Genomic DNA, 25,812 nt, shown 5'->3' on the forward strand with positions numbered 1-25,812 from the left:
ACTTGGTATGGGTTCCCATTCAGTTCAACTTCCATCACACAGTACCTGCTTTCAGGTTGAGAGGCCTCCACAAAGTTGCAAGAATTCGGAATGACCACATTCACATCCATGGCCTTTTCATCGAGTTCTTGGCAGTCTCTGGCTATGTGGCCTCTTTTGCCACATCTGAAACAGGTGAGCAAGGGTGGTTCATGCTGCTGGGTCAGTGGAGCGCACGGGGTTAATGGGGATGAAGATTTCTAGGGCTCTGACCCTTTTCTCAGAGATGCTGGGCTATAAGGTGGTTTATGGTCCTTCAGAGTTTCGGATCCTGCCTTTTCTCTTTTCTTCCCAGGACTCCCAGCTCGCATGCTCTCTCCTTGTAGGGTTCCGGTTCTGGTTGCGCTTGGTAAAAGGCTTCGGCTGCTTCCACAGCGCTCTCTGGTGTCAATTTAAGGTGCCACTTCACCCACTACTTCATGCACTGGGGTAGTCCTTCAAGGAAGTGTTTGAGGAGGACAACTCTTGCCCTTCAGTTAGAGCCATCTCCAGTTCACTTCTTTGAGTCTGTAAAAGAAACTATGGGAATTCTCCTTTACTTATAGGGACCCCTTCCGAAATCGTGTCCAGTAGACTTCTGGTGTGCAGCCTGCCTTCTCCCGATTGGCAGCCTTCTCTTCCACATAGATGTCCTTCCTAGTGAAGTGACATCCTGTAAGGTAGTCTGGCTGCTACCGATTAGGGTTCCTAAGTAGGCAGTCTATGATGCTTCTGACCAACCCAATAGGCGAGCTGTCCTCTGTTTATTAAAAAATAGTCTGGGTTATCTGGGACCATTTTTTAAAAAGCACCGGAACTGGAGCCCAACTTCTGCAACATTTGTTGTTGCAGCTACTTCTGTTGCCACTGCTGTTCAAAGTAAGCTTGCATGAACTGCTGCTGTTGCTATCGCCCTTCCAGTAGAGCCTTGGATCAGTTTTTCCATGTTTTCCGTACACTCGCAACACACTCTGCACGAGAATCAAAACAAAAATAAAAGCCTGCCTCTCTGGCTCTTTCTAAACATTTTAAAGGTTCCCTCTCTGAGGGCAGAGCTAATCTCTCTAGCCTGCCGGTCCAGCTGGTAGTCCTACAAGGCCCAGAGCCCCAGAGGCTAAGGATTCCAGCTTTTCCTGGCGGGTAAGCTCCAAATCCTTTCAAATCTATATAGTTTCCAGTTCTCCCCTTTCCCTCCAACCATGGGCTGCATCTCCTCCCTCCTCTCACGTTCCCTGCCATCTATGTGCATTTCCCCTCTTTCCTCTTCTACCCTCTGTTCATGTCTACCATCTCCCTTCTTTTTTTTTTCCTTCCATCCCCCATTGCAAACATTTATCCCTCTATTCCCCAACCATCCCCAACCATCCAGCATTACTTCTCTCTCGCCATCATCCACCATCGACCCATCTCTCTCTTTTTCTTCTCACATCCAGCATCACCTCTGTCTCTCCCCCATCATCCAGTATCACCCATCTCTTCCCTCTTACACACCATCACCATCCAGTAGAGCCCCGTCTCTTGGTCCCTCCCTCCCAACCATCCAGCACTGCTCCTCTCACTCCATTATCCACCATCGACCCATCTCTCTCTTTTTTCCTCTCATGATCCAGCATCACTTCTATCTGTCTCTCCCAAAACGATCCAGTATCATCCATCTCTTGCTTCTCACACACCATCTCCATCTAGCATTGCCTCATCTCTCGGTCCACCCCCCCCCCCAACCATCTTCCATCACTCTGTCTCTCCCCTTCTTCCCACTACTACTACCACAAAAACAAAACCATCATCCGTCATTTCCCCACCATGCTCTCTCTCCCACCCCCAACTATCTAGTATTACCTTGTCTCCCCCATATCCTGCATTGCCCCATCTTTTCTTCTCCCCGTAGTCTACACTGATGTGTCTCTCCTCACCCCCATAGTCTGCACTGCTCTTTCTTCCCACCCTCCTATATCCTACATTGCCCTATCTTTTCCTCTCCCAGTCCACACTGCTCTATCTCTCCCCACCTCCCATATCCTGCATGGCTCCATCTCTTCCCGCCTTCCCCGTATCCAGCTTTGCCCAGTCTTGTCTCCCTGTCCTCTCCCCCTCCCACTGGAATTTTTGTAGCCCCCTCTCATTGGAATTCCCTTCCGCCTAACATCCGTCCTGAGATTTCTTTTAAAATATTCAAAGCAAAACTTAAGGCATGGCTCTTTGTTAAAGCTTTTGATATAGTAAGATGTTTTGGCAATCCTTCTTTATTTTTGTTGTTTTCTTGTTGATATCTCTCCTTTCTTTCTATGATCTCTGTCTGCTGTCCTATATAAATTTGTAGTTCCTTTCAATTTTCTTGAACTTTTATTGTATTGTAAACCGCCGAGTACTGCCAGTCGGTAATGGCAGTATAGCAAATCTTAATAAACCATTAACCATATGCTAGAGCAGAAGAAGAGAGAAGTTAATACGATGTGAGCAGCTGGCTCACTTGGGTACCTTGTCTTCCGCTGCAGGTGATGCGTGCACCTGTCAGAACTCTTCCACCGCTGTATCTGGTACTTAGTGCATGCTCTTCCCATATCACTTGGCCTGGGGATAGAGATGAGGTTGCGGAGGGAGGAATTGAAGTGCTATGTGCAATGCAGGAATTCACTGTCTGTGTTCTACCTTTTGCCAATTAATTCCCACATTCAGAGGATTCATACCATAGCTAAGGACGAGAAGCATGCATGACTTCACCTATGCATAGAATGATGTTTGAGAGACACTACTGGTGGTGATCATTGCTGTGAGATGCCAAGAGCAGAGCCAGGCATTGAGCTAGACCTGAGCATAAGGCATCTGTGACTTTTCAGTGGCACACTTAGTTAAATCCCACTGCAAACTACTGTGCCATGGCACACTGGCTGTGAAAAACTGGACTAGTCTCCCAAAATTGCCATTGCCTTGCTCTTAATTTGGTTTGGTAGGCGGCTATCTGCTGGTAGAGAGGAGACTAAAAGTAAATACAGAAATCAAGATCATTGTGTAATCCAAATCCCATTCTTAATCTCAGGGTTCTCCAATGGGTGGGTTTATTAGATTTTAATACTAGACCCAATATGGATTTGGATGGAAATCTCTGAGGCTGGGAGCAGTTGTAGGGTGGTTTGCTAGCAGTGCTTCACCTCCAGCGCCAACCAAGGTAAGATTTCTGCCTTCAGTGCTAAAACCCTCAAAACTGTGAAGGAAGTGCCCTGAAACAGGTAGTACTGTCCAGTAAATACAGCTATTTGTAAAATCCCCAGGTTAATGGCAGGACTTAGTATTCCAAACAAAAATAGAAGTGACCAAAATAATTCCAGCATATTCTTAAGGAGGAAGGTGATCAGGAGCACTCATTTATACATGTTTTAAATAAATTAGAGCATAAACAGCTAGTCATGGTCCATAATCTCCTATTTCATTATGTCATGCTTTTCAGTACAATGTGTTAATGTATATTTTATATATATATATATACAGTGGGGGAAATAAGTATTTGATCCCTTGCTGATTTTGTAAGTTTGCCCACTGACAAAGACATGAGCAGCCCATAATTGAAGGGTAGGTTATTGGTAACAGTGAGAGATAGCACATCACAAATTAAATCCGGAAAATCACATTGTGGAAAGTATATGAATTTATTTGCATTCTGCAGAGGGAAATAAGTATTTAATCCCTCTGGCAAACAAGACCTAATACTTGGTGGCAAAACCCTTGTTGGCAAGCACAGCGGTCAGACGTCTTCTGTAGTTGATGATGAGGTTTGCACACATGTCAGGAGGAATTTTGGTCCACTCCTCTTTGCAGATCATCTCTAAATCATTAAGAGTTCTGGGCTGTCGCTTGGCAACTCGCAGCTTCAGCTCCCTCCATAAGTTTTCAATGGGATTAAGGTCTGGTGACTGGCTAGGCCACTCCATGACCCTAATGTGCTTCTTCCTGAGCCACTCCTTTGTTGCCTTGGCTGTATGTTTTGGGTCATTGTCGTGCTGGAAGACCCAGCCACGACCCATTTTTAAGGCCCTGGCGGAGGGAAGGAGGTTGTCACTCAGAATTGTACGGTACATGGCCCCATCCATTCTCCCATTGATGCGGTGAAGTAGTCCTGTGCCCTTAGCAGAGAAACACCCCCAAAACATAACATTTCCACCTCCATGCTTGACAGTGGGGACGGTGTTCTTTGGGTCATAGGCAGCATTTCTCTTCCTCCAAACACGGCGAGTTGAGTTCATGCCAAAGAGCTCAATTTTTGTCTCATCTGACCACAGCACCTTCTCCCAATCACTCTCGGCATCATCCAGGTGTTCACTGGCAAACTTCAGACGGGCCGTCACATGTGCCTTCCGGAGCAGGGGGACCTTGCGGGCACTGCAGGATTGCAATCCGTTATGTCGTAATGTGTTACCAATGGTTTTCGTGGTGACAGTGGTCCCAGCTGCCTTGAGATCATTGACAAGTTCCCCCCTTGTAGTTGTAGGCTGATTTCTAACCTTCCTCATGATCAAGGATACCCCACGAGGTGAGATTTTGCGTGGAGCCCCAGATCTTTGTCGATTGACAGTCATTTTGTACTTCTTCCATTTTCTTACTATGGCACCAACAGTTGTCTCCTTCTCGCCCAGCGTCTTACTGATGGTTTTGTAGCCCATTCCAGCCTTGTGCAGGTGTATGATCTTGTCCCTGACATCCTTAGACAGCTCCTTGCTCTTGGCCATTTTGTAGAGGTTAGAGTCTGACTGATTCACTGAGTCTGTGGACAGGTGTCTTTCATACAGGTGACCATTGCCGACAGCTGTCTGTCATGCAGGTAACGAGTTGATTTGGAGCATCTACCTGGTCTGTAGGGGCCAGATCTCTTACTGGTTGGTGGGGGATCAAATACTTATTTCCCTCTGCAGAATGCAAATAAATTCATATACTTTCCACAATGTGATTTTCCGGATTTAATTTGTGATGTGCTATCTCTCACTGTTACCAATAACCTACCCTTCAATTATGGGCTGCTCATGTCTTTGTCAGTGGGCAAACTTACAAAATCAGCAAGGGATCAAATACTTATTTCCCCCACTGTATATATATAATATATATATAATGTGCTCTCCCCAGTCTTCTCTTATGCATTTTCAAAATAAAGGTGCTCAGAATAAAACTGATATACTTTACCAAGCCAGTTATATGGAACATTGTGCTTAGATTGATAGATGCTGATTCACACATGAAAACAGCAGTGGTGTATTAAATGGTGTGTTGCGTGGAAATACATATTTGACTCAGCTGAGTTTTGGTACATCAGTGCCTGCATTGTACTTGTGAATCTAAATGTTTTAAACTAAATGGTTTTTGTTTTTTTAAGAAACCAGCAGTAGGGATGCTTAGCTCCTAAATACTTCCAGTTCGGACATTGGAAGAAAATAGTCAGTTATACTGAGACAGAAATTTAAAGAGAAATGTCTAACTTAAACAGAACATCCAAGACTTATATGTAAAGGGAATATATACTCTAAAATGGCATTATAGCAGAACATGCATGACCCTAACACAGCATGTAATTAAAGGTTAATAGGCCACACCAGGTCAGCATTTAAATCAAAATGTTTAATCAAATTTAAGGAAAAATCCATAAACCCATAAACACAAGATTCATGATTCCCCTCCTGTATGATTTATGAGAACATGATCAAACAGCTATACAAATGCTATTAGTAGTAGTAGTATACATTGAAGTTGTTCAAAACCATGAGAATATTTAGTATGGATATTTCCATTCAGTGGCCTTGAGGTGAAAAACAAATGCTGTAATTGATGACAATACATAGTTGACATAGTAGATGACGGCAGAAAAAGACCTGCACGGTCCATCCAGTCTGCCCAACAATATAACTCATATGTGCTACTTTTTGTGTATATTTTTTATTACATTTGTACCCCGCGCTTTCCCACTCATGGCAGGCTCAATGCGGCAGGCAATGGAGGGTTAAGTGGCTTGCCCAGAGTCACAAGGAGCTGTCTGTGCCGGGAATCGAACTCAGTTCCTCAGGACCAAAGTCCACCACCCTAACCACTAGGCCACTCCTCCACTACCTTACCTTGATTTGTATCTGTCTTTTTCAGGGCACAGACCGTAGAAGTCTGCCCTGCACTAGCCTCGCCTCCCAACCACCAGCCCCGCCTACCACCACCGGCTCTGTCATCCAATCTCGGCTAAGCTCCTGAGGATCCATTCCTTCTGAACAGGATTCCTTTATTTTTATCCCACGCATTTTTGAATTCCGTTACCGTTTTCATCTCCACCACCTTCTGCGGGAGGGCATTCCAAGCATCCACCACTCTCTCCATGAAAAAATACTTCCTGACATTTTTCTTACGTCTTCCCCCTTCAATCTCATTTCATGTCCTCTAGTTCTACCGCCTTCCCATCGCCAGAAAAGGTTTGTTTGCAGATTAATATCTTTCAAATATTTGAACGTCTGTATCATATCACCCCTGTTTCTCCTTTCCGCCAGGGTATACATGTTCAGGTCAGCAAGTCTCTCCTCATACTTCTTGTAATGCAAATCCCATACCATTCTTGTAGCTTTTCTTTGCACCAATTCTTTTTACATCCTTAGCAAGATATGGCCTCCAAAACTGAACACAATACTCCAGGTGGGGCCTCACCAACGACTTATACAGGGGCATCAACACCCCCTTTCTTCTGCTGGTCACACCTCTCTCTATACAGCCTAGCAACCTTCTAGCTACTGCCACCACCTTGTCACACTGTTTTGTCGCCTTCAGATCCTCAGATACTATCACCCCAAGATCCCTCTCCCCGTCCGTACCTATCAGATTCTCACCGCCTAACACATACGTCTCCCGTGGATTTCTACTCCCTGTGTGCTTCACTTTGCATTTCTTCGCATTGAATTTTAAATGCCAAACATTACTCTTGGACACAAATGCTATGATAGAAAAATGGACAGTGGAACCTTTTTAAAATTCATTTGCCCACCATAATTTGCCAAGTTCAGAGGATCTGTGGGAGAATTCAGCTGGCTAGTGGTGATCATAAATTTGATTTGGCCATCAGTTTTCTTCAGTTGACCACCACAACTATTTCTTGGTTAGTCTGACAAAAACTAGAGTCCCTATATCATTAGGCACAAAATTAAATAAAACCTTATACATAAAATCTTATAAAGAAATCTAGAACAGAGTTGTTGCCTTTTTTTTTTTTTAATCTTAAATTGCCCTATTCAGTATGCTGAAGAAAATTCACTGGTACAGGTTCCACATAATGCATGGCAATAATCCACAGTAGTTCTGCTTCACAGGAGAACATATACATTGATAAATAATGAGGTGAAGCTGAGATGTTTTCTTCTTTAATAAGGAAAATTGAAAAGCTGGGTGACAGTTGGTAGCCTGTAAAAGGTCATGGCATTTTGTCTGATGAAACATTTCTTGATTTTCGCTTCTGGTCACTGAAGGCATCCATTCTGTTTTCCCCCAGAGAAGGCAGCATGGAATCTTGCTACTTTTTGGGATCCTGCCAGATACTTGTGACCTGTATTAGCCAGGGTTGGATGCTGGGCTGGATGGATCTTTGGTTTTAAAATTTCAAGTTATTAAGGGTTTGCTATCCCGCCTATGAAGGCAAATGTCTAGGCAGCTTATATGCTAAAAGTTACTTTAAAAATAGTGTAAAGTATATTTATGGTGACAATGCATGACTCAAAATGAGAGGAGGGCAGTAACAGTTCTGCTCTTACTCCATCAGAAGCTAGGAGTCAGCACAGTGCTACGAAACTAATCCCTGGAGTTTCTTAGCACAGTTCTTCTCGGCCCTCTTCTGGAGGCACACTTTGGCAGTCAAGTTTTCAAGACATGCATGAGATAAATTTGCATTTGATAAATTTGCATGCAAAAGGTATCCAATATATGCAGATTTATTGCATGTATATTCATTACAATAATGCTGAAAACCCGACTAGCTGGATGTGCCTTCAGCAGAGAACAAGTCAAACAAACTTCTTTGCAGGCTTCTGAGAAACCCATCATTAACGTTTACTGGGAAAATAACCTAATTTTGTGTTTAGCTGTAGCCTTAGCAGTAAGAAAATCCTGTGACATGTTAATTGTGTCTTTGTGTTGATGACACACGCCTGTGACTCATTCGGTCCTGCAAAGTCCAATATGTTCATTTATGAGTTAGCAGCCTACAGACACAATGAGCAGTAGAACATTGCTTCTCGTTTCAGATGAAGGAACTCTGCACAAGGCTATTAGTTCTGAGCACGGAATGCATATAATAGAAGAAATAAAGCTTTTCCCTGTTTCTGAGCCCATTCAGACACTGCTACTGTCCTCCAAAGAGGTAAGAAGAACCTGGAAAAATTCAAGATTTCAGCATCCTTTACTTGGCATGGCCAGACTATACCCATGGAAGCTGATTGTTGTGTGGATCTTATTTCAAGTGTAGTAGTATTGATAGGAATGTGATTAATCAAACTTTTTTTATTCTTTCCAACCCAGTGGAATGTACATGATTTTCATTGCTAAGCCCTCCAATTTCCACAGAAGTTGGAAAGAAGTATTCAAAAGGGGTTGAGAATGACTGTCTGTCCGGGGGCAAAATAACTTTCTGAAAATTTAACATAGTGAGATGAAACATGGCATGCGAGAAAAAATGGTAAAAAGACACACTGAGTTTGCAAATGGGCCAAATAGGACTGGGGGTTCCAGAAATATCAGCCCTCCCAAAATATGGCACAGTGCATTTCTGTAGGAAAAGGAGTTTCAGCTTCTGTAGCATAGAAACTTAGAGTGAAATGTAGCAATTGGAGAACAAGGTAAGGCAGTTTAAAAGACAGCATTCCCTACTCTTCCAAACACCCATATTTTCTCACCCTCTGAAAATTTGTCCCACACCATAAAACTACCTCCGGCAGCTGCCACACCATTATGCATACTGCCCTGCAAACTGTTTCACTTTTTTAAAAAAACTACCCCCCAACTGCCCACCCCTAAATATTAACCCCTTACAAGCTGCCCCAGGTGCCAAAATTACCCTTCTGCAAATGTCCTACCTCCAAACATGTCTCCCACAATTTATCCCTACACAGTTCAGACTACCCCTGCCCCTCAGTCTTGCTGCCCCCAAGTGCCCCCCAACCACAACTACCTCCCCCGTAGACACAATGCATGCCCAGCACACACACCATAGATGCACACTGAGGAAATGTTAATTCCATATCCCTTTATTTTATTTTCTTGGTTATTAATTACTAGTAAAAAAGGCCCGTTTCTGGCTGAAATGAAACGGGCGCTAGCAAGGTTTTGCGTGGAGTGTGTATGTTTGAGAGAGTGTCTGTGAGAGTGACTGTGTGAGAGTGAGAATGTGCAAGTGTGTGTGTGTGTGACAGTGGGTGTGAGTGTGTCTGTGAGAGAGCATGTATGTATGTGAGAATGAGTGTGTGCGAGTGCGTATGTGAGACAGTGAGTGTCCTTCCCTGTCCCCCCAGTCAGGTGTCAGGACTGGAGGGACTGTGGACAGTCATGAAGGCAGCCCCTACCAAAATAATGAAAGCAAGACCATTTGTATAATAATCACTGCATTCCAGAGAACAAAATGGAGCAAGTTCCCACATGCTATCTTTTGCTTTCTGTATTCAGTAGCTGACAGGCTTGCTAGACTTACCTAAGTGGCTGCAGCTGCAATACACTGAAAAGAAAGCAAGGAAACCTATGAGACGTAGATACGGCCCTCCCCTTGGCCTCTGACGCTCCTCCCTTCTTCTATTTGACTTCCCTCTGATAGGTCCGTCATTCGGTGTTACGCTCCTCCCTTTTCCTGTTTCAGTTCCCTTTGATAGGTCAGAGCGGTGCAGCTGTGACACTCCTCCCTTCTCTGATAGGTCAGGGCGGGGCAGAGATGTAGTGTGCTTAAAAATGGTTACAGAGCTTCGAACATATGAACTGTTGAAGCCTCAGAGTGTGCTTTAGAACGTTGAGGGTGCTTTTTATGTGCAGATGAGGCGTGGCCTACGGCCCAGATGGGCGTGGCTGAGACTGAGGGTGAGTAGTCCGAATAGCCTAGCCTACCAGGAGGACAGGAGTTCAGGACAGATGGAGTGAGCTTCAGAACGTCTGAGGGGGGATTTTATTTATATAGATATGCTGAAAACTACTTTCATAATTATGTAGTTCTCTTATTGGTTGCTATGTATATCACCAAGTAACATCTGTTGCTATTGGCAAGGCTAGACTAAACTTTGAACATTCTTTGTCCGACATGTTGGGGGGGGGGGGGGGGGGCTATGAGATGTGCCCAGGACTCAGGAGGTTAGGCTTATCAACTATCTAGCTTTTTTAGAAGTCAACAGCATTTTACATTAATATTTAGGAAGTAGAATGACAAGTGATATGTGTGGACATTTTTCTGCGTTTAAAACCTCTATCTGCAGTCCTTCCACCCCCACCCCATGTGAGTGAGCCTGCCCGGCCTGCCTCCTTTATAACAGTCAGTGGTGGCCCTACCATTAGGCCACCTGAGGCGGGGGCCTCAGGTGGCACTCTTGTGAGGTGGCATAGCCCCCTGCCCTTCCCTCCCCAAACCTCTTCCCCAAAATTACCTTTTTCTTTTCTTTATTTTTTTTTTTTTTAAAGAAGGCAGGTGGCCCGCCTCCAAGGAAACAGGAGATTACATCAGAGAGGCAGGCCACCTGCAGTAGAGAGACGGAGCCTGGGAGTCACTGCCGTCACCTTCTTTTGAAAACGAATAGAAAAGGTAATTTTGTGGAAGGGGTTTGGGGAGGGAAGAGCAGAGGAGCCAGGGCAGCAGCTTATTTTCTGCCTCAGGCGGCAGATTGTCTTGGGCTGTCCCTGGATCCACTTAATGGAAAGGCAGTGGAGACAGAGAACTGGGAGGCAGCTCTAGTCACAGGATGAGAGGAGGTGATCTGAAGGGAGTTTCTGTGCTTATAGAAGTAAAGTTCCTGCATGTGGTGGAGGGCAGAAGAGAAGTGCCCCCAAGAAAAAGTGCCCCACTACACTGTAATATAGTGATTAAAGAACTGCACCTTTCAAACTGCCTTCCCCTCTCATTCTCTCTCCTTATCAAACAAATGGAAAGCACAGGCACGCACAAAGAGGTACATCTGTTCCCTACACACATACACTGGCATACAAACATGCATGCATAGACACACATAGATATGTCCTAACACACCCACAACCCCCCCCCCCACACACACACACACATGCACGTACATGCAGAGTGGTTGGAAAGAATTCCATGAGCCTTGCTCTTCATGCTTGCTGACGTGTTCTATTTTCATGAAAGTTAAATACATCTATCATGCTTTCAATATTTAAAGTAAAATCATGTTTGAAAGTTAAATCACGTCTGCCCTTCCTATTTTCAGATGTTCATTTGAAGTAAGCTAATTCAAGGTGGGGGGACAGAAGCTAAATATTTCTGTCTAGTCCTGATGAGGCAGCAGGATGGAAGAAGTAAAATATAGTGTGAAAATGAATCATCAAACAGTGCAAAAGCAGCTGACACGGAAAAAAAATAGCAGAACCTGTTCTTTATGACCAACATGAGCTAGCTCCCTGTTGGGGCGGGTGGGGGGAATTATTTAAGAAGTTCTGCAATTCTTTCCTGTTTCTGTATTCACACACGTGCAGTGCCACACACAAGACTAACCTTTGATAAGTACATCCATGTATGGAGTTATTTTAGAGAACATTTTCTACTAGGAAAAAAGCCCCCTTTCTGACACAAATGAAACAGACGCTAGCAAGGTTTTCCTCGGAGTGTGTATGTTTGAGAGAGTGTATGTGAGAGTGACTGTGTGTGAGAGAGAGAGTGAATGTGCGAGAGTGTGTGTGTGAGAGAGAGAGAGAGTGAGTCTGGGTGTGAGTGTGTCTGTGAGAGAGAGAGTGTATGTGTGAGAATGAGAGTGTGTGCAAGTGCGTATGTGAGACACTGTGTGAGACAGAGAGAGAGAGTGTGTTTCACACAGATACAGTGTGTGCGAGAGAGAGAGAGTGTGTGTGAGACACAGACTCTCTGTGAGACTGAGTGTATGAGACCAAGAGAGTGTGTGAGTGACTGTGTGACACATAGAGAGTGAATGTGATACAGTGTGAGACATAGAGTGTGTGAGAGACAGTGTGTGAGAGTGAGAGAGAGAAAGACATTGACTGTGAGAGAGAGAGAGAGAGAGTGTGTGTGTGACAGCGATCCCTCCCCCCCCCCCCTCTGATGTCAGGCCCCCCCTCTCTCTGGTGTCTGAGCGTTACTGTGCAGGACGCTGAGCTCTGGCTGTGCTTAAGGAACTGACCAATCCTATTTAATAGAATGCACCTCCAACATTCTGAAGCCGAGAAACCTCGTGTGGTTGGTCACTTCTGCTTGTGATTAACCCGGAAGTACGTGATGTCAATTCAGGAGATGGATACAGAGAGCAGGAATGCCTCAGCCATTCAGTCAGCTTCAGAATGTTGGAGGTGCGTTTTATTATATAGGATGTGAAAAGCATATATTAGACTTGGAAAGCGGCTGTTATAAAAGAGTGTGTTGTAAGATTGTGCCTACTTTTATCCAATCTGTGTGTAAGCGTTATAGAGTATGATTGGGGCAGAGTTGCAATGTATGTGTGCATTTTACACAATATGCATGTACATACAGAGTTCATGCACTAATTTACACCTTTGGAGCAGGTGTAAATGGTGTATCCTACCATACAAGTCTGTTTCATAAAGGCACTTAAATGCCTTGCCTTTAGAAAATAGGTGATTTTTTGGATAGTTCATGCTGTTAGATTTCCCTCATAATGTACAAAATTAGACATACATGCACAAAACTACTTTAGCAAATCTTGTAACAGGGGCTTTCTCATCTTCTTTCAAATGAAGGCTACTGCATGCTGACTAGTTTTCTAGTTAATTAGGAGAGAGTAGACAAGTATAATATTTGATAAAGAAAATGCTGATCGGTGGCACTGACCCACTCAGCAAGGAATTAAAAAAATAATGTATGGAGAAAATAATTATGTTGAAGGCTGAAACCCTTTGTGGAGCAACCCCGGTTCACTGTAGCCATAGTCAAAAGAAACCTCAGACCAGTGAACACTTCCTTTCCTGCATGCCCAGATTACTAGGTTACTTCCTCAGTCTTATTCTGCTTCTCCTTATTGTTTTCTCTTTGTCTCCTTTCTGGAGGAATGAATTCAGTAGTAGGATGCACTGGGGGGGTGGGGGGTATTTTTATAAAGGATTATTTACATATAAATGTCAGAGAATCTGCATAAACGGTCTCTTAAAAACAAATAACTCCTCTTTGTACAAGTACTCACTATGGAATCCTTTTTCCAAAGCTTAGTGTGCACTAAGGGAGATGCACTAAACTAAACGAGGCTTTAACGAGCCTTTAACGACCCTTTAACGAACAGTTTTCCTACCCTGGCATGCATTAAAGCCCAATTTCTGACGATGACGGTAGCAGCAAACGAAAACGGAATGCAGATGAGCAAATTGTGTAGAAACCCTATTGAAATGAGATGCACTAAACTTTTCCGATTGCCTTAACGGTGGAAATCGCCAGAAAATTTAACGAGAGGTTGTACCTCTCGTTAGCTAAACTCCGAAGGCTTATATACAATAGTTCCAGTTCTTGTCTAGTCTCCTTCCAACTACTTCCCCACCAAAGCTAGCTCTTCAAGGATCGAATCCTGTCCTGCCGTGTTTGGAACCCCCAGACCAGGAAGGAACACGTGGACGAGCAACAAATTGTATCTTGCAAAGGTTTAATGTCAAGCTGAAAGTCTCCTTTGCCCACTCTCACTCATATCGGTCCTATCTCTCTCCTCCCTCCCTTCTATCCCGCTCCTGGCCCGGGTATCTCCTCCCCTCCAATCTCTTCAGCGACTCAGGTCTCCCTCTCTCTGTGCCTGGTTTCTGACACTGCTTTTACAATGGCAACTCCTCCGTCTCTTTTGTCTGAGCTTGAGGTCTCCGTGTTCACTGTTTTGGCTCCTGTAGGTTTGGGGAAGGCTAAAGAGGACACCACCTCACTGGACTGTACTGCAATTATTTCGGAGGCTTTCTCCGTAAAGTTCTTCTGCCTATTCGACAGTTTTAACTAATGTTTTGCACTGTAAAAGCCGTTTTACTGTGGCAGTGCTCTCTCAGCTGTGCTGTACGCTGTTTGCGTTGAAAGATTCCTTAATGTAAGTTGCAGTCCGCTACTGTTAGTTTCAGCTGTGGAATCTGACTGTCAGCCCTTGCGGGACTGTGACTTCTCTGGAAAGGGAGCGTAATAATTTACAGCAGTCTTTCGAGAGCCAACCTTCTCCTGCTTCAGCTGACGGGGGGAGATGATAATACCCAGCCTGCTAATATACCATGCACTGAATGTGAATTACTTAAGGGTACGTCAGTCTCTGGAAAAGGAAAACTCTCTATGGGAGGCACATGTTCTCTTCAGAGTGAAATGCAGCAATGTGAGGCTTCTCTTGCTTCTGTGAATAAGCGGCAGGCAGCTCTGGAGACAGAGAAGTTCCACTCGCTTTACCAGGCATTGAAACAAACTTCTGAGGGTGATGCTCCTTCTTTGCATGGTGATATTTATTACAGGCACAGGGCGTGTCTTATTCTGCCCAGCAGGCTCTGCTTGGAGCTAAGGTAGAGCCGATTACCGACGTTTTTAACGAAGAGTTAGTGAATGCAAGTGAGCTGCAACGAACAGCTCATTTGCATTCCCTATCCTTCGTGCATTCTTCGTTTTTTTCCAATACGGTAAGTTCTTTTACGTTTTACATTCTTTTACGTTTGGTTGATGCATCTCCCCCTAAGTGCTAAGAAGCCCATTATATACCTATTGGCTTCCTAGAATCTAGTGCACACTAAGCTTTAGTAAAAGGGTAGGTGAGTTTGGGGAACGAATTTGGACAGAGTGTAGGAGGAATAAACAGAAACACAGGAAATATAGGTGGATAAAGACCGTATGGCCTATCCAATCTGCCCATCCATGCCATCTACTCTCTCTGTCACTCTGTTAGAGAGCCTGTGCACTTATTCCAAGCTCTCTTGAATTCAGATACTGTTTTTGTCTGCACTACTTCCACTGGGAGGCTGTTCCACGAATTCACCACCCTTTCCATGAAGAAGTATTTCCTCAGGGTTACTCTTATCCCCTTTCATCTTCATCCTATGCTCCCTCGTTTCAGAGCTTCCTTTCAATTGAAGGAGACTCGCCTCCTGTGCATGTATGCTGCATAGGTATTTAACTGTCTCTATCATATCTCTCCTCTCCCACTCATCTTCCAAAATATATATCTTGAGATCTTTAAATCTGTCCACATATGCTTTATGACGAAGACTACTGACCATTTTAGTAGCTGCCCTCTGGACCGACTCCATCCTCTTTATATCTTTTTGAAGGTGTGGTCTCCAGAATTGTACACAATATTCCAAAATGAGGTCTCACCAGAGTCTTATACAGAGGCATCATCACCTCCTTTTTTCTACTAGCCATTCCTCTCCCTATGCACCCAAGCATCCTTCTAGCTTTCTCTGTTGCCTTTTCTACCTGTTTGGCCACCTTATGATCATCACATACGATTACACCCAAGTCCTGCTCCTCTTTCGTGCACAAAAGTACTTCACCCCCCTAAACTGTACCATTCCTTCAGGTTTTTGCAGCCCAAATGCATGGCCCTGCATTTTTTAGCATTAAATCTTAGCTGCCAAATTCCAGAACATTCCTTTAGCTTTACTAAGACCTTCCTCATGTTATCCACACCATCAGGGGTGTCTTCCCTATTGCAGATTTTGGTATCATTCACAAAGAGGCAAACCTTACCAGACAACCTTTCAGCAATATGGCTTAAAAAATGTTTAAAAGCCCAAGAACCAAACCTTGCGGTACACCACTGGTAACATCCTTTTCCTCAGAATGAGTTCAATTTACCACTACCCTCTGTCACCTTCTACTCAACCATTTCCTAACCCAGTCAGTCACTGTAGGTCCCACACCGAGGTCATTCAGTATTTATTAGTTGTCTATGCGGAACAGTGTCAAGCGTTTTTCTAAAATCTAAATACACCACATCTACTGCTGTCCCTCAATCCAACTCTCTGATCACCATGTCAAAGCTAATTAATTTCTGTCTGACAAGACCTACCTCTAATGAAACCATGTTGCCTCGGATCCTGTAATCCATTGGATTCCAAAAATCTTACTATTCTCTGTTTTAAAAGAGTTTCCATTAATTTACTTACCACAGAAGTCAGACTTACTGGTCTGTAGTTTCCAACCTCTTTCTTACTTCTGCTTTTGTGGAGAAGGACCACATCTGCTCTGCTCTACTCTAGTCCTCCAAGAATACTCCTGACTCTAGGGAAGCATTGAAAAGGTCATCCTGCAGAGCTGCTATAACTTCCCTAATTTCCTTCAGTACCCTTGGATGTATGCCATCCAACACCATTGTTTTGTCTACCTTTAGTTTAGCCAGCTCCCCACAAACACAGTCTTCTGAAAATAATTAAGGGACTATCACCCTTCCATTACTATTTGTCTTTTGCGGTCCTGCTCGTATTCTTTCAGCTGTGAACACAGAATAGACATATTTGTTAAGCTTCTACATGTTCCTCCCCTTCACCTTTGAGTCTCGCAATCCCACTTTTGCACTTTCTCCTATCTAATGTATTTATTTTATTTATTTATTTAGATTTTGCTCACATCTTTTTCAGTAGTAGCTCAAGGTGAGTTACATTCAGGTACACTGGATATTTCTCTGTCCCAGGAGGGCTCACAATCTAAGTTTGTACCTGAGGCAATGGAGGGTTAAGTGACTTGCCCAAGATTACAAGGAGCAGCAGTGGGATTTGAACCGGCCACCTCTGGCTTACAAGACCGGTGCTTTAACCACTAGACCACTCCTCCACTCAGGCCACTCCATTTAAAAAAATGTCTGTCCCCCACCCCTTTCACCTTATTGGCTATTTTTTCTTCCATTTGCATATTTGCTTTCTTGACTACTCTACCAGCTTCTGCTAGCTTTTACAGATATTGTTGCCTTGCCTGTCTTCCTCTTTCTGCGATTTCTTGTGGTTTATAAAGGCTAACCTCTTTTCCTTACCTTTTCAGTTACTACTTTTGAGAACCAAAGTGGCATCCTTTTCCTTTTATTTACTTTACTTACAAAAAGATTTGTTGCTCTTACAATAGCTCCTTTCAGTTTTGCCCACTGCTTTCTAACTTGGTCCAGATATTCCCATCCAGACAAGAATACCTTGAGGTAATTCCCCCATCTGAAGTTTAGAACCTTCACTTTTGAATGAACCCTCTTCACACCTATCTGAGGGGCCTTTTTACAGAGCAGCGGTAAGCCCAACGTGGGCTTACCGATTGCTCTTCTGGGACTACCACCAGACCAATGCGGACGCTGGCGGTAGTCCCACCCCAAGTGCGCACCATTTCCGAGGGAAAAAGAAACCCCCCGGAAATGGCTTGCGTGGCGATAACCAAACGGTAATTGGGCATTATCACGTGCTGCCTGGTTAGCACGGGAGCCCTTATTGCCATCTCAGTGGCGGTAAGGACTCCCTGCCGCATGGCCATGCGGTTAGAGTTCTCTTACCGCATGGCCATGTGTGTCTGGGGGCTTTTTTACCTGCTGCAGTAAAAATTGCTCTGGTGCGCAGGAAAAACAGCCGAACGCTAGTGCAGGGCTTTTTCTCCTGCAGCTTGGTAAAAGGATCCCTTAATATTAAACTACACCATCTGGTAATCGCTGGATGTCAGATGATCACCTTCAGGTGATAAAATAAACACATACTTCAGCCACATAAATTATAGACCAGCTAATTCTATGCATCAGCGGTTTTGGCAGCTTATTTGCTAGTATTTTGTAAAGGCAAATAAGCACTTAAGGTGTTTTTATAATATAAGCTTAAAATATGCTTTTGCTATGACTCTCAACTAAGGTGACCTGTTAAACTATTTTTTTTTATCCTATATGGGTGTAATTTTATAAATAAGGTGCTAACATTTATGTGGCAATATGCATTCAAATTTAGGTACAGATCCCAGATCCATGTGTAAACTACTTAAGGAGTCGTCAACAATCAATTATTGTTGTTAATTGGTAGTCATTTCGATTTACTTGTTGTTCTGCCCTGTGCACTATTCTAAAATATGCATGCCTAAATTTTATAGCGCGTAGCTCCAAAAGGGGCATGGACATGGGAAGGTCAGGGGTATTCCTAGGATTTAGGCACGATGTTGTAGAATGTCATTTGCACACACAACTGCCATTAGTTGGGTGCCATCATTTACCCCTAGTTTTGGCAGGCGTAAGTGCCGTACCCAGAGTTAGGCACGAGATTCGTGCTAAGCTAATATTCTGTAAAGGTTGTGCGCCCTTTGCAGATTACTAGTTTAGTGTGGATCTTCCACTGCCTAACTTTGAGCACCGTTTACTGATTTTCTCCTTAAATGACTTGTCAGGGTCACAGAGTAGTAACTGAAGCCCTGGCTTCCATGGTTCAGAACTTGCTTCTTCTTCACTGTGACAGCAGCATTTAGAAGCACTAGAAAGAAAATGATGATGATAATTTCTACAGGGGACTTGTGGCTGCAAGTAGAAAATCATCAAAAATAACTTAAACTAGAATACTTGTGAGCCAAACAGAATAATATTTTAACTTAATATCTGTGCATAAAAGAATCTAATGGGGAGTCTTTATTGGCTAAAATGAAGTAGGATAAGTTTGAATATTTGCCATTTTTTCTATTCAACTAGCAACTTCTATATCAGGCACGAAATATAGAAAATTACTTTTTTATCATGTCCATAGGAACAGAGATACGTCTATGCAGGCTCCAACTCTGGGGTGATGCAGAGTCCAGTTGCATTCTGTGAGAAGTACTCAACCTGCGTAGACTGTGTGTTAGCCAGAGACCCCTACTGTGCATGGAGTGTATACCGATTGACCTGTGTTAATATTCTTCAGGAAGAATTCAGTATATGGTAATGTAACTTTAGTGATCTCATCTTGAACAAAATAAAACATTCCCTTCTAAGAAAAATATTTATAGCTTATATTCCCATTTTTATTTTTTTGCAGGGATACGATTCAACACATAAATGGCGATGCCACTTCTTGTTTTGGTAAGTTATCTGTATGCATATTTTAATATGCAACTACAAGGAAAGGACAATTCTGTAACCTAGGCGCCTCTGTTACGCATATATGCTCAGAATGCTAGCACTTGTGTATACACACCCTTACCTTTTGTAAGTGGTAGCAGGGTGCCTAAACATTATTCTGCAAATACCTGCTTAATTTACATAGTGTGTACACAGGGAGGAGCCTGGGTGGGACATGGATAGAGCTCTTATGGGTGTAACTTACAGAATACCGTAAGCCACGCACATCCCTGCTGCATTTAGCTGCCCACACTTATGCCAGCTGTATAACTGGTGTAACTGCAGTTGCCCTAAATGTTAGGTGCACTGACATGGGATTAAGTTAGTATTCCATAACGGAATCTAGACACCTAGGTTCCATTAAAGAATAGGCACCTGCCACACTGCCTTAGGGGACCTCAATGGAGGCACCCGGTTATAATTTTGTAAAGATTTCTGTACGTGTAAAGCTGTTTTACATGCAGGGAAGGCTTTTTAGAAAAATCATGTGGTGGTATATGTGCACTGACAGAATGATGTGTATATGTGCACCATAGTTTTGAGTGGAGCAGTAGCAGAGTGAAAGGTACTTCTGTATTTTACAAAATATACAAAAACATATGTAGAGAACCCACACACACATTTACGTCTGTCCTGGAGCAGATATAAATGTGTGCATCCGAATTTGTTTTCTATTGGGGCTCGGTTTTGGAACCTGTTTTAGAAAAGGAATATAGATGCCTATTTTGACTTTATAAAATCGGCTTGAAATAGGCACCTCTTTGGGTTCTCACCCACATAGATGTCACTACAGGGTGGCAAGTGCCACCCCAAAAAGGTGGCTTGCCACCCCAGTTTCATGAGGTATGTAGTTTGGCATCACCTACCTGACTCCTCCCCCCTCCCCCCCCCCCCCCCCCCCCCGAGATCTTGCATAGCTCTCTCTTCCCCTGGTGCAGACCGGCACCTCTTCTTGATTCCCCCCACCACAGCAACACAGTCCAGTATATCTCTCAAGTCTCTTCCTCCTCCTCCTCCTTCTCCCCATTGGTCCTCCAGTCTTCTGTACATTGATAGCAGTGCCAGCAATTAAGGCAGAAAACCGCCTGCTGGCTCCAGAAGTTCACTCTCTAGCGCATCCTCCCTTTGCAGTAACAGGAAGTTAACATCAGATGAGGTGGGCCGCACTAGAGAGTGAGTTTTGGAGCTGACTGGTGGTGCTTACCTTAATCATTGGCAGAAGGCTGGAGGACCGGGAAGGGGTGGGGGTTGGAATCAAGACAAGGTGCTGGTCCACGCCAGGGAAAGATAGGTGTATTGGACCTCAGGAGGAACAACAAAAGTACAAGGGAGAAGTATGCAATGGGGCAGACCCTAAAATATCAAAAATTCAAACAAACATTTTTTGAATTAATTAGTGGCATAACAGCATCAGATGTGTATTAAAAAAAAGCTGCACAATCTCTTATAGCGCACAGCTATTCCAGATTAAAGCTTTATAACTTATCATTTGCCAAGATATCCAATCTTTTTCCAGCTAAAACTTTTATTTTATTAGTGAGACAATGAAAAAAAAGCAGCTACTTATCTTAAAGCGAGCCAAACACACTCCATGCTAGCAACCTAACAGAAAAAAAAACACCCAACGCCCACACTAAAAAAACAATGATGTTTTGGTTCAACACCTGCGCCTGGGGTTAGCAGAGGTAGTCGCAAAAACAATCACAGTTGCTGACAATCCAATAGCTGGCAAAAAAACCCCGCTCTCCCCATCGGTTCAAAGCCTCAGGAGGAAGGCAGGTCCACTGCTGGGAAACGAGAGACAGAGATGCCTGACTACTAGGGTAGCTAGGAGAAAGAGAGATGCAAGCTGGGGGTGGCGTGGAGTGATGAGAAGAGATATTGGATGAGGGGCAAAGACATTGGAGCCACCGAGGGAAAAAGAGAGAGTGAGTGTGTTATGCTGGGGAGTGATGGGGATCCAAAGATGGCCAGAGGGATAAAGAGATGTTGGACTGCAGGAAGGGACAGGGGGGAGAGAGAGGGACAGATGCTGGCCCTGGGATAGGGTTTATTTATTTATTGCATTTGTATCCCACATTTTCCCACCTATTTGCGGGTTCAGTGTGGCTTACAATACATTGTGAATGATGGAAAATGCAATTTGTTACAACTCGGTTATGAATTACATAGTGAGGAGTTATGCAAAAACAAAGTCAAAGTATCGTTAAGGGAATAGAACAATGGAAAGAAACAACGGGAGACTGATAGTTTGCAGGAGAAAGGGAAGAGAGGGGGAGAAGCTGGAAATGAGGAGGGACATGGACACAGAGAGGTGATGCTGGACACAGGGGTGAGGGGTATGGGGACAAAGAACATGCGGAAAAGGATAGGGACAGGGACACATACAGAGAAAGGAAAGAATAGAAGATGGAGGGAACTCAGGGGTGGGGGAACAGAGCAAAAGATGGATGGGACTTGGGTGGGGAGTAGGAGAACAGAGCAGAAGATGACTGATTCTTGGTGATTCAGTGGGAGAGTGCGGGGGGGGGGAGGAGTACAGACTTTTGAATGGGAAAGGTGGATAAGGATTTTTGAGGACCTGGAGGCATGGGAAGATAGAAGAGAATTGATTCATGACTGGGAGGGGGAGACCAACAAATAAAAGACATACTTGAGGGGTGCAGCACAGAGGGCATGCTGGGTCTATGTGTGGTGGTGGTGGGGCAGCAGAGAGGGCATGAGAGACAGGAGGGTAGGTGAGGCCTGATACCAGTACAGAGGATGGAAATGGAAGACTAGGAGATTGGAAAAGGAGAGAGCCGGGGGAGGGCAATGGGAATACTAGAGAAGGGATTAGAGGAGAGAGACAGAGGGGGCAATGGTAATACTGAAGAGGGGATGAGAGGAAGATGAGAAAAGCCAAGTAGATAGTCTCCCCCTTTTCACCTCTCATCTAAGAAAAGGGTGAGAGAAAGAGAAGATTAGGGTTAAAATCAAATGGGTGGATATAAATGCAGAGAAAAGAAAAGTAAAAAAACAAAAAGAAGGCAGTGGAAGACAGACATAGAGAATGAAATGAAGACAAGAGGCGAGAGAACAAATGGAAAGTCCAACCTGGAAAATAATTTAGGAGAGCATCACAATAAGTGGAACAGACTGAGATCAACCCAATTAGAAAAATGAAATGCCCAGACAGGAAAAGTAGAAAGAAAAATATTATTTAATACTTTTAAGTATTGGGATGTGTCTGCTTTTGGAAATGTACATTTTTTCTATTTTTGTGTTTTTCAGAGTATAGGAGAACATAAATTTGTTTCATTTTTACTAGTATTGCAGTGCTTATAGAGTTTGGCTTTCATGAACAGAGGAGGAGCGGTATGTCCATTTGTTTTTCTCTGCATGGTTTATATAGCCCTCTAATTTGTATCAGGTGAGGGCAGCTGTGGACTAACATTGATCTGGGCTCCTGGGCAGTAAGGCTCATGAGCCCTTAACGACCTATCAGAAGTGATTAAACTAGATAGAGGCTGGGGAGAATGGGCCCCATACTGCTATGGGCCGTTGAGTATTGCCCTATTTTTCCAGTGGATAATTTGCCCCTGGGTAAGGGTTTGTCCATGTTCTGCTTGTGTGGTGGAGGTGAAGGATTTTGCTAACATATATACTCTCTATATAAAAATCTGAAACTATACTGCTTTATCAAGCTTCCCGGTAGTAGGTATAATGGTGATGTAATATTTATTTCATTGTGTTATCATGGGTGAATTAGGACTGTTATGGTTTGGTAAGTTTGAAGGAGCATATGCCAATCCTGAGGTGGTGGTCACAATTTGAATATATAAGAAGGATATATCCATTGTTGGAGAATGTGGAGTTTGTGATAACGTAATTGGAGGTGCTCTTTTATAATGGCAATTTTACTGAGTAGCTGAAACTAGCTGGATGAGTAGGAGGATTTCTTTATGCATAGAAACCCTTGGTGTCTTATTTTGCTAATTTTAAAAAGGGAGTTGGGGAGAGGAGTGTGTGATGTGGTGGTGAGCATGATGTGTGGAAATATCACTTTGGTTTGCCCCCTTCCATACTTAGCTTGCCCTCCTGTTGGTACCCCAAATATTTCTGTCTAGAGACACCACTGCTCCCCTTGGCATCGTTTTATAAAATCATGCCATAAATCTTAAATCTAGATGCTAAGTCCTCAAGGGAATAAAATGTTAACATATTCTTTAGTCATAAGGAATTACACTCATCTATAATTATGTTTTTTTTAAACATAATTTATTCGATTTTTATTAAGCCAAAATACCACTGACAAAAACCTGTAACATATAATACTATAGTTAAATTAAATAAACACCAGATCATCAATAGTAACTCTTGAATCAGCATAAAGATGTCATATAAACACAATCAGCCCTTCCTCAAATGAAGTAAATTAAAGATAAGAAACATGTCTATGGGCCTAGGCACGAGTGTTAAGCAGGCGAGCATCATCAATGCCTATACTCGACTGGAATTTCCAAGATTGGTAGCGGTTCCATTGTCTAATTATGTTTTTAATAGTTTTTAAGGAGACCCTCCAAAACTTCCTTGAGCTCCTTTAGGGACCAGTTTACTTTTGCCCTGATGCTCAAAAGCAAATGTGGGCACTAGAGGCCATTAGTGCCAGACTAGTGCCCGCATTTGCTTGTGCCCAATGCTCAGAGTCAACGAGCATGTGAAACAATGAGCTCGCTGACTCCTGAGTACCGCGAGCATGCACCTGCATGTAAAAGAGGTCATCCCCTATTCCTCCCCAGTTCTCAGCAGGCAGCGGCCAAACGAGGGTACTCCTCCCGCAGCAAACCCTACGCTGGCTTGGAGCTAGCATATTAGGGTTTGCTGAGCCATGAAGAGGAAATGGCTTCCTGTCAAATAAAAACCCTGGTGGACCCCAGACCCCCCCCCCCCCAACCTCCTCAAACATGTAAGGGCCTGGTGGTTCGGTGGACCCCAACCCCCAAGGATGTGAGGGCCCGGTGGACCTCCCCAGTCCCCTCCCCCCAAAGATGTAACTTCCCCTGAAAATAACACCCTGGTGGTCCAGTAGGACTCCTGGCGAAGACACCGACCTCCCCCCCCCCCTCTTGAGGGCTAGCCCTGGACCACCAGGGTGTTATTTTCGGGGGGGGGGGTGTCTGGGTATGAATTGGACTACCAGGGCATCCTCCCCTTAACGCTCCAAGAACTCCCTTTATGTTCAGCGCTATGACCATGCTTAAATTTGTATGTCATTAGCATTGAGCATGAGGGAACTGTTCAGATGTGCCGATGAGGCGGTATTTCTCTGGCACTATTCCGAACACCAGAGTTTTGAGCATCTGGACCTAAAATCATTACCAGTTTAATGCTGGGATTACTACGTGCTAACAGTACAGGCTTCTGTTAACAGTTGAAGCATCGTGACAACATGTGGTAGTCCAGACGTTCGAACACCAAAGGAGGCAGGGAATGAATGGGACTGTGCCTTACATTTAATTCAGAGGTAGTTATTGTGCATTAATTTTAATGTGGCAAAAACAGCATTTAATGCTACCTCAAGAGTTGTGGTATTCAAAACATTAGCACTGCTAAATTAGGCCCTTTATATATAATGTGATCAAAAGTTGGCAATAAGACAGAGGTTGGAAAGACTCAAAGGAGGAGACTCAGGAGGAGGAACCAGGTGAAGTGTTGTGTGCAGTCTGTGCCCATTTATCCATGCCCATTAATTCCTAACCTTTGGGACTCCTGCTGTAGCTAGGATGGAGAGGTGTGCATGGCTGCATGTGCTCATAAGAGATCCCACAGATTTAATAGCCATTACTGGTGTCACTTGTTGCTGCAATGAGCAGAGTCCAGGTGCTGATATGGACCTGATCATTAGGCATAAGTACATAAGTACATAAGTAATGCCATACTGGGAAAAGACCAAGGGTCCATCGAGCCCAGCATCCTGTCCACGACAGCGGCCAATCCAGGCCAAGGGCACCTGGCAAGCTTCCCAAACGTACAAACATTCTATACATGTTATTCCTGGAATTTTGGATTTTTCCAAGTCCGTTTAGTAGCGGTTTATAGACTTGTCCTTTAGGAATCCGTCCAACCCCTTTTTAAACTCTGCTAAGCTAACCGCCTTCACCACTTTCTCCGGCAACGAATTCCAGAGTTTAATTACACGTTGAGTGAAGAAAAATTTTCTCCGATTTGTTTTAAATTTACTACACTGTAGTTTCATCGCATGCCCCCTAGTCCTAGTATTTTTGGAAAGCGTGAACAGACGCTTCACATCCACCTGTTCCACTCCACTCATTATTTTATATACCTCTATCATGTCTCCCCTCAGCCGTCTCTTCTCCAAGCTGTATAGCCCTAGCCTCCTTAGTCTTTCTTCATAGGGAAGTCGTCCCATCCCCGCTATCATTTTAGTTGCCCTTCGCTGCACCTTTTCCAGTTCTACTATATCTTCCTTGAGATGCGGCGACCAGAATTGAACACAATACTCAAGGTGCGGTCGCACCATGGAGCGATACAACGGCATTATAACATCCTCACACTTGTTTTCCATACCTTTCCTAATAATACC

At 43.9% G+C, this 25,812-nt stretch overlaps 1 protein-coding gene across 5 annotated transcripts in view; it reads left to right on the forward strand.

The window, feature by feature from the left end:
- The window catches only part of SEMA4D (semaphorin 4D), a 373,725-nt gene that overhangs the window by 279,833 nt on the left and 68,080 nt on the right, over window positions 1-25,812 (forward strand). For all 5 annotated transcript variants that reach the window (XM_030193608.1, XM_030193607.1, XM_030193610.1 and 2 more), the window contains 3 exons: window positions 8,265-8,380; window positions 18,874-19,046; window positions 19,144-19,187. In XM_030193608.1, the coding sequence (XP_030049468.1) occupies window positions 8,265-8,380; window positions 18,874-19,046; window positions 19,144-19,187 (333 nt within the window). The remainder of the gene's footprint in view (window positions 1-8,264; window positions 8,381-18,873; window positions 19,047-19,143; window positions 19,188-25,812) is intronic.

This window comes from Microcaecilia unicolor, chromosome 2, assembly GCF_901765095.1.
Source record: "Microcaecilia unicolor chromosome 2, aMicUni1.1, whole genome shotgun sequence".
Lineage (NCBI taxonomy): Eukaryota > Metazoa > Chordata > Amphibia > Gymnophiona > Siphonopidae > Microcaecilia > Microcaecilia unicolor.